The sequence below is a fragment of the Apis dorsata genome, unplaced genomic scaffold, assembly GCF_000469605.1.
Source record: "Apis dorsata unplaced genomic scaffold, Apis dorsata 1.3 scaffold_638, whole genome shotgun sequence".
Taxonomy (NCBI): Eukaryota; Metazoa; Arthropoda; class Insecta; order Hymenoptera; family Apidae; genus Apis; species Apis dorsata.
Window position 1 is genome coordinate 132,045 of NW_006263830.1, and position 15,268 is coordinate 147,312.

Here is a 15,268-nt window from a genome sequence, read left to right on the forward strand (position 1 = left end):
TATGTTTATAAAAATAGATATCAAACAAATATTATTTATTATCATATATGTATTTAATTAAAATAAATTTTTTTAACTTCATTATTATATTCTCTTTTTTTATAATCATATTATATCCATTTCATATATGATTATTAACAATAAAATTAAATTAAATATATATCTTATATTTAAATATATAAAACAAAAAATGATATATATAATAAATATTTTTGTATATTATTTTAAAAAAATTTATACAATGTTAAGAGTTTCAATTTTATTTTTATTTTAACATCTACAAGTAATCTATAAGTAATTATTTAAAAATATTTATATAAAATTAATTTTTTTTAATATTTAATAGAATAGATACATATAAATATTTTATTTTGATAAAGTAAAGTTATAATTTTGGTTCTTGCTGAAGCCATTTTATACATATTGTTTTAATAGCATTTTGACCAAGCCTATCAGATTCTTTCAAAATTTTTCTTATATCTTGTACTCTTGAATGCTTGACAGCTAATAAATATGCTGCTTTTAATTGTTTACATTCAATATATGCATTTATCTGAAAACAGAAAAATTTTTAAAAATGTATTAAATTTTTATATTGTATTATCATTTTTTTTATCTTACTTTAAGTTCTATATCAGTTATTAATCTAATAAGATTATAAATATTATTTTTAAGAACTGTTTCAGTTTCATCATGAGTTAATAACAATTTTATACAATGTGTTAATACATAATCTGATATAATATATGAATTTGGAATCCCAGATGTATGACAACATTTAATTAATTGTTCTATTGCAGAAATATTATTTTTCATTACTAAAATATATCCAGTTAAAGAATATACTTTTTGTTGTGGTAAATTATAATCTGCAATAATAATATTATTTAAATAAACAAATAAATAAAATTATCAAGTTTTTAGAGCATATTTAAATTGACAGACCTTGCATTATTCTAAATGCTATACCAAATCCTTCTTCGATATTTCGCCCGCAAAGAATGGCTAAAACAGCTAAATTAATTTTTTGCTGTTGATTACCAAATAAAGTTGGTATTTCTGAAATAGTTGAATTATTATCATCTTTTTTTGGAAATAAATTCAAATATTGAATAGGAGCTCTTTCCTCTTTTTCACAATTTGCTAGAAATTTTGTAATTTCCATTTGTCTACAAATTGTATTTATATGTTTATCTATTTCTAATGGTTCCATTTCCATTGTTAGAATTCCTTGACTATGTATTGAACTCGTACTTTTTTTTCTTTTTCTATTTAAAGTTTCAATTTGCAACTCAGATTCTAAATGTTTTTGAGCATCAAACAAAAAATTTACTTTAGCATTTAAATCCGAGTAATTAATTACTTCATGAAGATAAAAACGAATACATGTCATAGCAGCGCGTATAAAATCTTTCATGAAAAGTTGCAAATGATATAAAATATTTAAATATTGTCTTTTTTCTAAGCTATGACAAACATATATTAAATATTTTTTCCAAATTAGTAAATTCGAATCTTTTTTTATCATTGCTTCATGAAGCTTTTCAATACTTCCATTTCTTAAACAATATAAATAAATTACATTGAAAAATAAATCTGGTTCTAAATTATTTTCTAAAGTAAAAGTAAGACATTTTTCAAATTCCTCATGCTTCAAAAAAAATTCTAAAATTGAATTATAACTTCCATAAGTTAATAAATAATAAATGCTTTCATGATAGTAAATATTTTGTATCATTATAGATGTATTTTTATTGTTGGATTGCTTTTGATTGACAATTTTAAAATTGCCAAAATTATTTAATATTTCTTGAGAAGGATTAAACTTATATTGATGAGGATATTGTACATATTTATAAATACTTAAATTATCTAATATTTGTAAAATTTCTACAAGTAATGGTGGATCTTTTAATGGACGATTTTTTGAAAATTCTGTTTTCTTTGAACTTGATTCAACCATTTTAACTTCTTCATTTTTTTTTAGATTTTGAGTTTCATTTTTATTTGATATTTTTGATTCTTTTGGATAAGACAAAATTATCCAGTCATCAAAATTATCATATTGAATCTTATCAAGACAATGGAAAAATTTATCTCGTGCTTGATGAAAATATCCCATTTTTAAACAGGCTTTACCCCATGTTGCCCAAACTCCTTGTGTATCTAATCTGTATGTACCTGCTTTAGTGCTTACATCTAAAGCAAGAGTCCATTGTTCTTTTTCAATTAAAAGATCTCTTAATTTTATTAATGTCCGATCATGTAAATTATCAGAAGGAATCAAATGTAAACAATTAAATTGAATGAGACTTGCAATAAGATCTACTTGAGATAGAAAACGATCGCAGTGAGTTAATCCAGTATTAAGACCAAGCTTAGCACATTTAACTTTTGCAGCTACTAATAAAGAATGTATCATTTTAATAATTACAATGTGATCAACTTCAGGATTCACTTTTCCACTACTAACAGGTTCTAGAAGACGTTTCATTTCATCGCAACAATCTAATAAGAAACTGTAACAATACATATTTTTACTAAATACCTTTACATGAAAATCTCATTAAATAAATAAAATTCATTATTACCTCGTATATGTTTTATGTTCAGAATGTAAGTTAAGAATAGCTAAACATAAAGAAATATTTGGAGCATATTCAAATGAAAATTCTTCTCTAATAGTTTCATTATGTTTTTGATCTCTTGTTAATCGCCAATAATCAAATATTTCACTACTTGGAGTTGATTGTGTTCCTTGAAAAGAGTGCATTTGTAATATAGTTTGCCGTTTACAATCATTGCATACGCGTACAAGTACAGAAGGTGGATAACCAGATACTTGCATGCGATGTTGAGAACATGTTGCGCAAATAACACGACCACATCTACGACAATGATGTCGTCTATTAAACATTGAAAATATAACATTTTTACAACAGCTACATTTTCTGGCCTACATAGAAAATAATTAAAGTTTTAAATATTATAAATTAAAAACAATAATATTGAAGGATAAAATACATATCTTCTACATACTTTATCATTAGGTATCCATTCTTCTTTAGTAGGAACTACTATAGGCATAATAAACTCAGTATTTTCTGTCTCTGAAGCAAAATATTGCATATTTTTCGATTTGTTTTCTACAGAATCATACTGTAAAGATACACGACAATCCAATGATTTTTGAGCATAAAATCTTATAATTTTATCAAAGCTACTTCTTGAAATTTCTGCTTCATTTAATTTGTCTTGAATTTTATGTAATATTTTTTGAATACTTTCAAATTTACAATTCATTAACAATTGTTCTAATATTAATAATGGTTCTTTTATGAGATGAATGTACAATGGTCTTTCTTGAACATTTAGCATACTTAAAATATCAATTCCTAGTAAAGTTCTTCTATATTTTATGGTTTCTATTGCTTTACAATATTTTAATAAATAATTACATATAAATTTCAATGAGTCAATAGATTCTAATTTTTTTAATACATTTTTGCAAAGTTTAATAGATTGATCCAAAGGTAATGCCTGAAAAAACTAATGAAAAAATATATTTTATTAAAAATTAAAAATTATTATTTATAACATTAATTTTTTAGAATTTCTAAAATACCTTTAAAGTTTGTTTAAAATTTTGAGATTCGCTTTTTAAAAGACCAATTAAGAATTCTTGAGTCACAGAAGGATGTATTTCTAATGAAAATGCTTGACATTCCATCCATTCTAAACATAATTCATATTTATCTGCATTGATTAGTGATTTGATTATTTGTAATGTATCAATTTTTTCTGTACAATAAGCAATATTATACCAAGTTTCATTGGGTTTAATTATACAATATGGAAGCATTTTATGAAAAATTAACACTCTATGCAAGAGTTCATTTAATTGAAATTTACAATGTATAGGTAATTTGTAATTATCTATATGATTTATTATATGAAGCAATGCATTTTCACAAATATTTATATGCCATTTATTAACATTATATAAAATTGTTTGACTTAATATATACACATCTTTGATTTGATATAAATATTGCAATATTTTTGCATTTGGTATAGCATTTTTTTCCGAAATAATATAACTAAGAATTTTATCTCTAAAATATTGCAATTCATTATTTAAAGCAATATAAGTTGGCAAAGCATTTATAAATTTCAAACAGACATTCCATTTATTCTCTTTTAACATATGTTCAAGATGAAACCATAATTTTTGTGTTGATATCTTTTCGTAAATTGCTGTAAGAGTTTGATTATTCTCAAATATTAATTTTAATTCCTTAATCCAAAATGCGGTTATGAGATTTTCAAGACACGCAGTGCGTTTTAAATTATCACAGCTATTTTCCAATATAGTAGGATTTTCATTATTTATTCTTTGCAAAAGATAAGAAACAATCCAACATTGTTTTTCCAAATATTGTAATAAACTTGATCGTATACTATGATTTCCCCAAATACTTTTGTATTGATTAATTTGTTTATGATGATGTGGATTAATATAAGTTGAATATTTTAATATTATATTATATGAATAGGAAAATGGTATGTATTGTATAATTATGTTTTCATCAGAGGATTTAAAATAATTATTTATTGAAAATAAATTTTCACTATTACTATTGTTACTTTGTAAATCATTTTTTGTATTTTGAGAAATGGAAGTTTGATATCGTTCTACAATTTCTGGTAATAATATTATTTTTTGCTTTTCTATATTTTGAGTGGATTTATAACATGAATAATGATTTAAATATTCATGAAAAGCATTACTTAAATCTTCATTCAATGATTCTGTTTTACAGATCTAAAATATAAATATAAATATCAATAAAAAATTTTACATATATATATAAAATAATATTAATAGATAATTCACAAAAAAAAAAAAAATAATTTACCCTAATACATGGAGTTCCAAAAAATTCATTAGCCATTACAAAAATAACTCTTGAATCATGGGTGATATCCAAATCTTGCCATGCTGATTCATTAAGTTCTTCTACTTGCATAAAGAATTCATCATTCAATATTATATTATTTAACAATTTTGATCTAAGTGCAGCAAGTGTTACTAAACCCAGATCACCAATTAAATAACCAATTGACATTAATGATACTGTATGCTGTAAATTATTAAAAGGAGGATGGTTTGCCCACACAGTTAAAATAGCATGCAGAAACATCAAATTCCATGTATTTAAAAAAAATGTTAATGTTTCATCACCCATAGATAATTCACTCAAATCTAAACTTGCAAGATGAGATGTTTTATTTAATATAGTTTGAATATCAGAATTTTTTGAAATAGTTTTGCAAATATCTTGACTTAAATAGAATTGATTCAAATTAAAATTATGTAAAACTTGCAAGAGCTCAATTAATATTTGTGAAACACATTGATTTGGTCCTTGAAACTTATAGTTTAAATCCTATAAATTAAAATATTATATATTATTTTATAAGTAATTTATAAGTTAATTTTTTAAATTTAATATAGAATTATTTGAAAATTTTTTATACATACTGATTTATATAAAACTTCATTTAATATAATACATCCATTTTTTTTATTAGTAATAATATAATTTGTATCTTCTTCAAAAGAAAGTCTAGGACAAGCATTTGTAAGAATACTATATCCTAAATTAATTTGTAAATCATGTGCAATTGTTTCAAGTTTTTGTGGTTCAATTTTAAGTTCAAATATTTGATAACCAAAATAATAATGTAAAGGAATTTTTAATAAATCAGAAACAGTAAATACTGTATGTTCAATTGGAATAATTGAATGTAAAAGTTGTAAATGAGAGCATATATTTTGTATATATTTATTAGATCCAAAGAAAAATGTTACTATTTTACTAAGTATTTTTAAACCAGGTAAATAATTACTATCTTTTAATATTCTATTAATTGTATTTTTATTTGCTTGTGATTCTTTAAATTCCTGATGATTAACCATAATATCAGTCCAAAAGTCTTTGTTTTTTTTATATTCTTTTATACATAATGCAATTTTTGCATCACAAAGTATATCTTTTTCAGAAATTTGGTCTTTTTTTTCATATAACAATTGAAAAACTTTATGAAAGAAATATACATATTCAGTATTGTCAAATGTTTTACATAATTTTAAATATTTCATTGCAATTTCATAAAGATTTTTTGAAATTGGATAAATATGACTCATAGTTAAAGCCAAATCTAATGCACATATTGTTAATATTTCATTGTTATTAAGAATTTCCATACATGACATTTGTAAATTGTTTTTTTGAGAGACTAAAAATGTCTCAACATGACTAGTTTGTCTAGAAGATTTTATACTTTCTTGTGTAACTAGTCTTATATTCTATAAAAATATGATTATAAGATTAAATATTATTCTTATAAGCAATGTTGATTAATTTTTATAACATACCTCTAATGTGGAAGATTGTAAGTTTTTTGGAGACATATTTTTATTTTTTAATATCTTTGTCTGTTTGTATATGTTTTCCCTAAATATGTGTAATGCTTTTGAAAACTGCACTTCTCCATTTAGATGAGTATTTTTCATATTATTTGTCTTGAAAATAACAATATATTAATGCAAACATTAATCAATATATTATTTCAAAAAATATTTTATATATGGTTGTTATTGAATGCTTCTACTTTATCCTATAAATTACCATTACATAAAGTTGAGTATATATATTTTATTAATTATTATTATATTTAATTTTTTATTTATATTTATATTTATATTTTATATTTAATTTTAATTTTTCTACTAATCTTCTTTTATACAGAATAATTTACAGCATAAAAAATTGTTTGAAATTGCATCTGATAATAAAGATTATGATGAACAAAGTGAAAATGAAATGATACAACCTGCAGATTTAATGAATTTTAATCTCTATACAGAAGATGAAAGTAAATATAAACCATTACATTCATATGTAGAAAATTATAATAAACACAATGAAGCTATGAATAAATTACAACATCCAAATATATTTTTCCATTTAAAATCAAATATATGGGAAAACTCTAATATAGAAAATGATGACACACCATTTATTGCTGGTTTTAAGGAAGATCTTAATAAAGTGTTTATTTACTATTATAGTTGATAAATTTTATATAATGATAAAAATGTAGCTTTGTCTATCTATTTCCAGATAATAAAAGATAAAAGTTCAAAATTTATACAAGAAATTATTTAAAAAAAAATATGACAATGAACAAAATAATTCTTCCTTTTGGAAAACAACTAATATTGATGAAAACAAGAGGAGGTCAATTTCTCTAAATAGCATGTTTGAAGAAGATAAGGATGCTGATAGTACAGAGCCAGGCGAAGAAGCCTATGATTATGATCAATTCAAAAAAGAATATGAAGAACAAATAAAAAAATTTAATGAAACTCTAAATATTACTGAAGAAGAAAAACTAGAAGAACATACAATGAAAGCATTACAAAAATTAGTTGATTTTAAAAATTGCACAGAAGAAAGTAAAAAATTTAATATTACATTAATGGATTGTTTAATGTACAATTATGAACAGCAGAAAGATAAACCTATTATTAAAAAAACATTACAAAAAATATGGTTAATTATTAAAATTTGGTTCCTAATATATATATGTCTTGCAATTCCTTTATGGTGTCAGAAAGGTGTTTATAAATTATATTTTTAAAAATTTCATATATATTAAATTTATTACATAATTATGTATTATTCTATAGGCTGGTGTTGTTGTTGTCTTCCTTTTAAATTTTGTTTTCCAAAAAAAAGAATATTATTTGCAAAACAATTTTATGTAAATAACCCACCTGGTGTGTATAAAAAAGACCCAAAAAAAGAAGAACTTACATATGAACCTACTGAATTTGAAGAAGATATGTACGAAAAGTTAGAAGCTGCAATAAGAAATATATGAGTGTATATTTAGATTTACCTCTATAATATTTTCTGCTTTTATATAATCATTTTTCCATAAACATCGAATAATTAAGCTTTCTTTAGTTGCCAACATAAAATTTATAAATAATGGTTTATGAATGATATCTTCATTTATAGCATCTGTTAATGTTATATTTTTAGAACATATTTGCCATTTGCTATTATGTATTGATTCTAATTCAGAACTACTAGTAGATTTTGTTCTTGTTTCATCTGAAATATTATCTTCTTGATAAAAATATATGTTTTCTTTAGAACGATTAGAAATTAAATTTTCATCTATTAAAACTTTATTTTTAGATTTAAATTGGTAATTTGTATTTCCATCTTTCATATTAATATTTTTAATGAACTCTGAAGTTGTATAAAGTTCAAATCTCCACTTAGCATCTGCTATTGCACTATTAATAAAAACAATATTTTTTTGAATTTGTTCTATTTCTTCTATACATTCATTTTTATTCTTCATTTCTATATATTCAATTTCTGTTGTTGATATAATATCTATTAAATGAAATAGCATATCTCTTACAGCATATCTGTTACAAATAAAACCTTGTTGTTTTATCCACTTATTTTCAAATTTTGATTCTTCATGAGAATTATTCATATATATTTTATCATAACTTTTTGAAGTATGATCAAAATCTTCATATTGTAAAAAAAATAAACAGAATATATCCTCTATCACTTGTATACGTAGATTAAGTGGATATAACATTTTAATATAGTAACTCATATCAGATAAATAATTTGTTATGATAGATTTATTTATATCATAATTATTATACAATAAAATAGCTTTTAAAGCATTTAATATAATATAATATGCATTGAAGATATTTTCAGATTCACAAATATCTTCTAACAAATTTTTTATTTTTGCATGATTTTGTTCCCATATATTAGTTGTCATTTTTAATACTAAAAGAGTGTCAAATTGTTGTAAAAGATCGAATATCCATTTTATAGATATTTTATCTTGAAAATCCATTGGCTTTATTATTTCTTGATTATGATTTAAGTTTTCTGCTTTAACATTTTCTTTCATGCAATTTAAAATGTATTTTAAAATTCTTATATTTTTGCGCAATATTTTTTGGACTTCATTCAATATGGGATTACATAATATATCAAAATTACATCTAGATATTAGAAATTCAATTGAATCATATATGAAATCATCTTTTTGAATATTATTTGAAAATATTTCTTCTTGTAAATATTTATTCAAAACTTTAAATAATAAAACTGGCCAAAAATCTTTTAATAATGTACAAGATAATATAAGTGAAACATCATCATATTTTTTATTTATTATTAAAATATGACATATATTCTAAAAAAAATATATTTATATCACATATATATATTTTTTATATATATCACAATATTGATTTAAAATTTATATTTGATTTAAAATTTATATAATTACTTACCAAAATATCTATAACCCAATGTAATTTGATATTACTTATTCTTTCTATTAGTTTATTTTTATTTATAATGGGAGCAGAAGTAGATGTGAAATTAAACAATATTTTTTGAATTTTCAATGCATGATTTAAATTGTTATTAAATTTGGAATCTATGTAAATTTCATGCAGAAAGATACACCATTTTTTAAAAAAATATTGATCTGTTCTTGAATATAGAGCATATTCAATATCTTCATTATTTTTTGCTTTCAATATCATAGGAAAAAGCCATTCAAATAATATAGATTCGTCAAATTCAACAATATTCATTTTTGATATGATACATAATATAGATCCAAAATAATTATTATTGATTGATTGTTTAGATAATTTAAACTCCAATAAATCTTTTATCAATGAAAAATAAAAATTCTGTAAACTACAAACAATATCAGTTGATTTATTATATAAAGAATAAGTTAATAAAAATTCATTAAGAATCCAACATGTAACAAAAGGATTATCATAAATATTTTGTTTCAAAAATATAAAATATTCATCTTGTATTTTCCCAAAAATTTCTGGATTTCTCTGTTGCAAACTATTTTTGTATACTGTTAATAATTCCTATGAAATATATAAAATAAAATAAATAAATAATAAATGATATATATATGTATAAAATATAACAACATAACATTTATTTAAAAATCCATTTTTAATACCTGTTGTAAATTTATTGTCAAATTTTTGTATAATTGCAAAGCATATATCATTTGAATATAACATTTTTGTTTTTTTATATCTTCAATATTTGAAGTTGTATTATTAATAAATTTATTCAATAATATATAAATTATCCATTGATATTCATTTTCATTTTGAGAATCACTAAAAAAAATATATAATAAAATATATAATAAATATATAATAAAATATATTTAAAAATTATGAAATATAAAATATAAAATTATATTTGAAATATAAAATTTTATTTATACTTACATTAAATTTGTAATTAGAGCTTCTGATTCAACAAAATCTACAGTATCATTATTACATTTTGAAGCAAAGATTTTATTATTTTCTCGACAAATAATAAGAGACGTATACCACAATTTTGATAAAATATACTTATTTACTTCTAATACTTGTATTTCTTTTGACATTTTTTTAAAATTTATTTACTTTAAAAAATAAACAATACACAAAATATATATTTCGCTCTTTTATCCATATTGACACTAAAACTAAAAAATAAACTTAAAAAATAAACAATATATAAAATATATATTTCGATCTTTTATCAACATCCATATTGATACGAAAACTTATATTTATGATATAAATTTCATTTCATATATATATAAAACACCATTATATATTTTAATTGTTACTTTTATAATTTTATACTTAATAATTTCATTAAAATAAAAATTTTAACAATACATTATATACATAATTGATTTTCAATAATGAAATACTAAAAATATCAGATTAGGTTAATACGAATACTTTATTCCAGAGATATTAAACAATGTATAATATATTAATAAGTATCATTTAGAATATATTTTTTTTATGTTATTTTAAAATAAGTATATAAAATATATACAATGAATAAAATTGCTAAATTATTAATAAAAAATTCAATAATATTTCGTAATTCAATTATTTCATCAAATTTTAGCACAGTATCAAACAATGGTAATAAATTATTTCTAATTTTTTTCTAATTATTTAATTTCTAATTTTTTTATTTAATATTTAATAATATTATGCATTTTAGATATTTTAATTACCAAAAAAGTAATGGAGAATAACGAAATATTAAACAATAACAATATTGGAAATATTGAAGATATTCAAAGAAATTATAATAATATGAATATAAAAGATGCTATTAAAACTGTAGATATTTTATATCAAAAGATTAAAAAAAATAAAGAAAACTTGTATTACACAAATTTAACAACTTCTAAAGAATTTGAACAAATATGCAAAGTAATATGTAAAAATGTCAGATCTTTAAGCATATATGATACCATAAATATTTTACGAAATTTACTATTTCTCAATGTTCCATCTAATACTGTAATAATTCAAACATTACTTCAATTAATACGTATTTCTTTGAATGATTTGACAGTTGGTCAAATAATGATTCTATATAATATGTTATATAAAGTCGAAACAACACCTTTGATTAAAGTTTTACTTCCAGCATTGTCTCATGTTTTTAATGAACAAGCTCAAATTGAACTTAATTCAAATAGTATTAATTTATTGCAAGCACTTCAATTTTGTTTTGTAGTCAATAATTCAAAAATAAAAAGACACATAATTAGTATTTTAGTTGAAAATAAACAAAAAATAAACTTAGATTATATAATAGATATTTTTAATGCAATATATACTTTACCAAAATTATGTTTATCTTCTAAGCAACTTCTACTTTGTGTACAAAATATAATAATAACTTATTGCAGAAGATTAAATTTTAATGAAATTAATTATTTACTTAATTGTATTTCTAAAAAATTTATGAATTCGTAAGTATTATATGATTAAAATTAATTATGTTCTATAAATTAATAATATTTATGTTGCTTTTTATTTTTTTATCTTATTTTAGAGAAATGGAATTTTATTGTGAAGCACTTATAGATAAACTGTGTTCTACTGTAATTATTAATAATATTACTTTTCAACAAAATTTAATTATTTTAAAGCATTTAAATAATATGCGTTATAGCAATATTTCTGTATTGAATTGTTTAATGGAAAAATCTTTTAAAGATACAAATATTGAAAATTATTCTATTGAATATATAGATTTATTTATCAAAGGTTTTGTCATTGCGGATTATGTACCACATAATTGGAAAATTATAAGAAAAATATTACAAAATTATGTTATTCATACAGATTATTCAATGCATAATATAGTATCTATTGCTTATTATTTACTTTCATTAAATTATTATTATCCAGAATTAATAGAAAAAGTTTTTATTTTATATAATAATGATTCTATTATAAAAGAAAAGCATACTATATTAACTATATTAAAATTATATTGGTGTATTAAACTGCTTTATCCTGAATATAAAGGAATTATGCCAGATGAAAATAAATTAAATCAAATTAAAATTGAACATAAAAATAATAATGTACTTCATTTAATGAAAAGTTTGAAAGAAGTTGTTGGAGGTGCTGAATACATGAAAAGTAGTTTAAAAACTAAATTTGGTGAATTTGTTGGTAAAAAGCTTATGAATTATTATAATTAGGAATTAATAATGGTAAACTATTTGAATTTAAATTTCGATTTTTATTATTTTATTTTAGATCATATTATTGTCATACAACCAGATGGATCATTTATGAATATTAATAATTATAATAATATTACATTTGTTGAAGATTTAGCATCATTATCAGAATGTATTAAGTAAGAAATATTAATTTTTAAATAACAATTTTGTTTTTATTAATAATATTTATTTAAAATATAATAATTTCATATATACAAGATAATTAATATAATATTATAGATAAAAATAATGCTGGTTTTTTTACAGAATTTTAATTTTTGCTTTTCCAATAGAAGCATATTCTATTAATAAAAGAAATATGTTACCTACAGTTAAAATATTATTAAAAGCAATAGAAACACTACAAGGATTTCATCCTTTTGTTATAAATCCATATTTGTGGAAAAATTTGTCTGATAAAAAAAGAATATTGTATCTTCAGGAAGCCATTAAATTAAAATATAATAATATTTCAAATAATTAAATTGTTTTTAATAAAATTTTTAAATAAATGTCTAATGTAATAAACTTAAATAAAAAAAATTTTTTACAAGATAAATAAAAATCTTTTTTTATACATACTGTGATATTTTTATAATTTTAATATATCTATTAATATTTTAAAATATATTTAAGTAGATTATTTTTTATAAATTTTAAATATTAATATTATTCTTGAAACATTATATTGTTATTTGGATTTTTCAAAAACTTAAAGAAATATTTACAATAAATTTTTTATTTATATAACAATTTATTTATATGAAAATATTTATAACATTAACAATAAAATTGTGTGATTTAGGATTCTATATATTTCATATATATTTCTACAAAATCTTTATTATATTATAATAAGTAAAATATTTTACATAATGCTATTTTTAATATATCAATGAGTATTTTTATATAAATATAGTGTAAATATAAGTAAATATATTGGAGATGATATTTATTAATGCACAAATAAAATTTTATGATTTTTTTTCTTTCAATGATTATATTCATTGATAAGTTAATAAAAATTGATATTGTTATTATGAAAAACATATTTTGATAAAATATAAGTGATGCTTTTACACATGAAAAGAGACAATACATTAATAACAAAATAATTAATAGCACCCAGTAGCACCATTTTTTAAGAATGAAAAATAATTAATAATTATCACTGATTTAGACCAAATAATTTCAAAGCATTGAAAGCAGTAGCTAAGGCAACTTCTTCTGGAGCAATTTTCATAAATGCTGCTACCATTTCTACTATTGCTGGTAAGGCACATGGTTCATTACGTTGAAAAGTACAATAACGATGAAGAAATGTCATGGATCGTTCGGTTAAAGCATCTTTGACATGAACAGGTAATTTACTGGCTCTGGTATTAGGATACATAAATGGAGCATCAGTTTCTATTAATATTCTGTCTAAAGGTGCAAGTCGTTTTTCTAATAATTGTCTTATTCCACTATCAGATTTATCTTTACATAAATATCCAGTAATTCCTAAGTAGAAACCATGATCTAAATAAATTTGTGCCTCCTTTGCAGTTCCAATAAATGAATGAATTAAAACTGGTGGTAAACAATTTTTATAATGATTTAGAACTTCCAAAACATCTGTTTGGGCACCTCTTTCATGTATTACGAGTGGCTTAGTTAATTGACATGCAAGTTCTACTTGTTTATGAAATACAGCACGCTGTGTTTCAGGATCAGAAAAATCACGACTATAATCCAAACCACATTCTCCTATTGCTACACATTCTGGATTATTAGCTATGCTTTCAAGTTCTTGTAAAGTATCAGGATTTTCCCATGATTTTGCATCATGAGGATGCACACCAGCAGTAGAATAAAGAGTACCAGGATATATCCTGGTTAATCTTAATGCCTCTTTACTAGAACGAATACTTGCACCTGTTACCATAATCTTTTGTACTCCTGCATCCTTTGCTCTTTGAATTACACTATCTAAATCTCTGCTATATTTTTTATTAGTAAGATTGGCACCAACATCAACAATAATATAATTTTCATAACATTGTGTCATAGCTGAGGAAATAGCTTTTTCCTCTGCATTTGATGCAGCAGTATTTTCAGCCATTCCTCAATATTTAATTACAGTATCTAAAATGAATAAAACAATAATAATTATTTATAATATATTATATTATATACAATATATCCATATTAGAAATTATATTAATATAAACATAAATCATTAAAATACTTAAATTTTATTACATTATTAGTATTGATAAATTTACCTTTAACTAACATATGTATACTGATTTACTGAAATAATGACACACAGAGAACAATGTTATGTATATGATAGATGATTAAATTACTTAACCTATGATAATTCAAGAATTAAATACATAATTACGAATCTGTAGTAAACATTCTTTAAACACTAACAATAAAATACAATATGCATTTGTTGCCAACCAGTTGAAACTGTTTTTAATTAATTTGAGATGTCAAAATTCTTATTAACGATGAATATAGAATACTTGAGATATATGATTATATATATATATATATATATATATAT

General features: G+C 21.2%; 5 protein-coding genes across 7 annotated transcripts in view; 3 read left to right on the forward strand and 2 right to left on the reverse strand.

The window, feature by feature from the left end:
• Positions 1-195: 195 nt before the first annotated feature.
• Positions 196-10,563, reverse strand: LOC102678313. The gene is made up of 13 exons (XM_006621818.2): positions 10,400-10,563; positions 10,120-10,285; positions 9,416-10,021; positions 7,972-9,315; positions 6,443-6,589; positions 5,546-6,373; positions 4,920-5,450; positions 3,626-4,825; positions 3,040-3,549; positions 2,592-2,956; positions 946-2,519; positions 622-869; positions 196-553 (listed from the first exon to the last, which is right to left on the reverse strand). Exons 1-13 carry the CDS (start codon positions 10,561-10,563, stop codon positions 386-388), a joined length of 7,851 nt encoding a protein of 2,616 aa, XP_006621881.2. The 3' UTR covers positions 196-385.
• LOC102678180 lies at positions 7,221-7,970 on the forward strand. Its single transcript, XM_006621817.2, has 2 exons — positions 7,221-7,687; positions 7,760-7,970. Exons 1-2 carry the CDS (start codon positions 7,327-7,329, stop codon positions 7,951-7,953), a joined length of 555 nt encoding a protein of 184 aa, XP_006621880.1. The 5' UTR covers positions 7,221-7,326; the 3' UTR covers positions 7,954-7,970.
• A 628-nt stretch (positions 10,564-11,191) lies between the features above and the next one.
• LOC102677946 (FAST kinase domain-containing protein 2, mitochondrial-like) lies at positions 11,192-13,265 on the forward strand. Its single transcript, XM_006621816.2, has 4 exons — positions 11,192-11,946; positions 12,030-12,658; positions 12,746-12,848; positions 12,979-13,265. Exons 1-4 carry the CDS (start codon positions 11,207-11,209, stop codon positions 13,193-13,195), a joined length of 1,689 nt encoding a protein of 562 aa, XP_006621879.2. The 5' UTR covers positions 11,192-11,206; the 3' UTR covers positions 13,196-13,265.
• A 271-nt stretch (positions 13,266-13,536) lies between these two features.
• Positions 13,537-15,267, reverse strand: LOC102677636 (3'-5' ssDNA/RNA exonuclease TatD). Of its 3 annotated transcripts, none has more exons than XM_006621815.2 (2): positions 15,133-15,267; positions 13,537-14,838 (listed from the first exon to the last, which is right to left on the reverse strand). In XM_006621815.2, exon 2 carries the CDS (start codon positions 14,813-14,815, stop codon positions 13,880-13,882), a length of 936 nt encoding a protein of 311 aa, XP_006621878.1. In that variant the 5' UTR covers positions 14,816-14,838; positions 15,133-15,267; the 3' UTR covers positions 13,537-13,879. The 3 variants fall into 3 exon arrangements, with proteins under 3 accessions (XP_006621878.1, XP_006621876.1, XP_006621877.1); XM_006621813.2 differs by having other exon boundaries at positions 15,068-15,237; XM_006621814.2 differs by having other exon boundaries at positions 14,979-15,237.
• LOC102681776 (N-alpha-acetyltransferase 40) overlaps positions 15,015-15,268 on the forward strand; it is a 2,477-nt gene continuing 2,223 nt past the window's right edge. The window contains exon 1 of the mRNA XM_006621849.2: positions 15,015-15,038. Within this exon, the coding sequence (XP_006621912.1) occupies positions 15,015-15,038 (24 nt within the window). The remainder of the gene's footprint in view (positions 15,039-15,268) is intronic.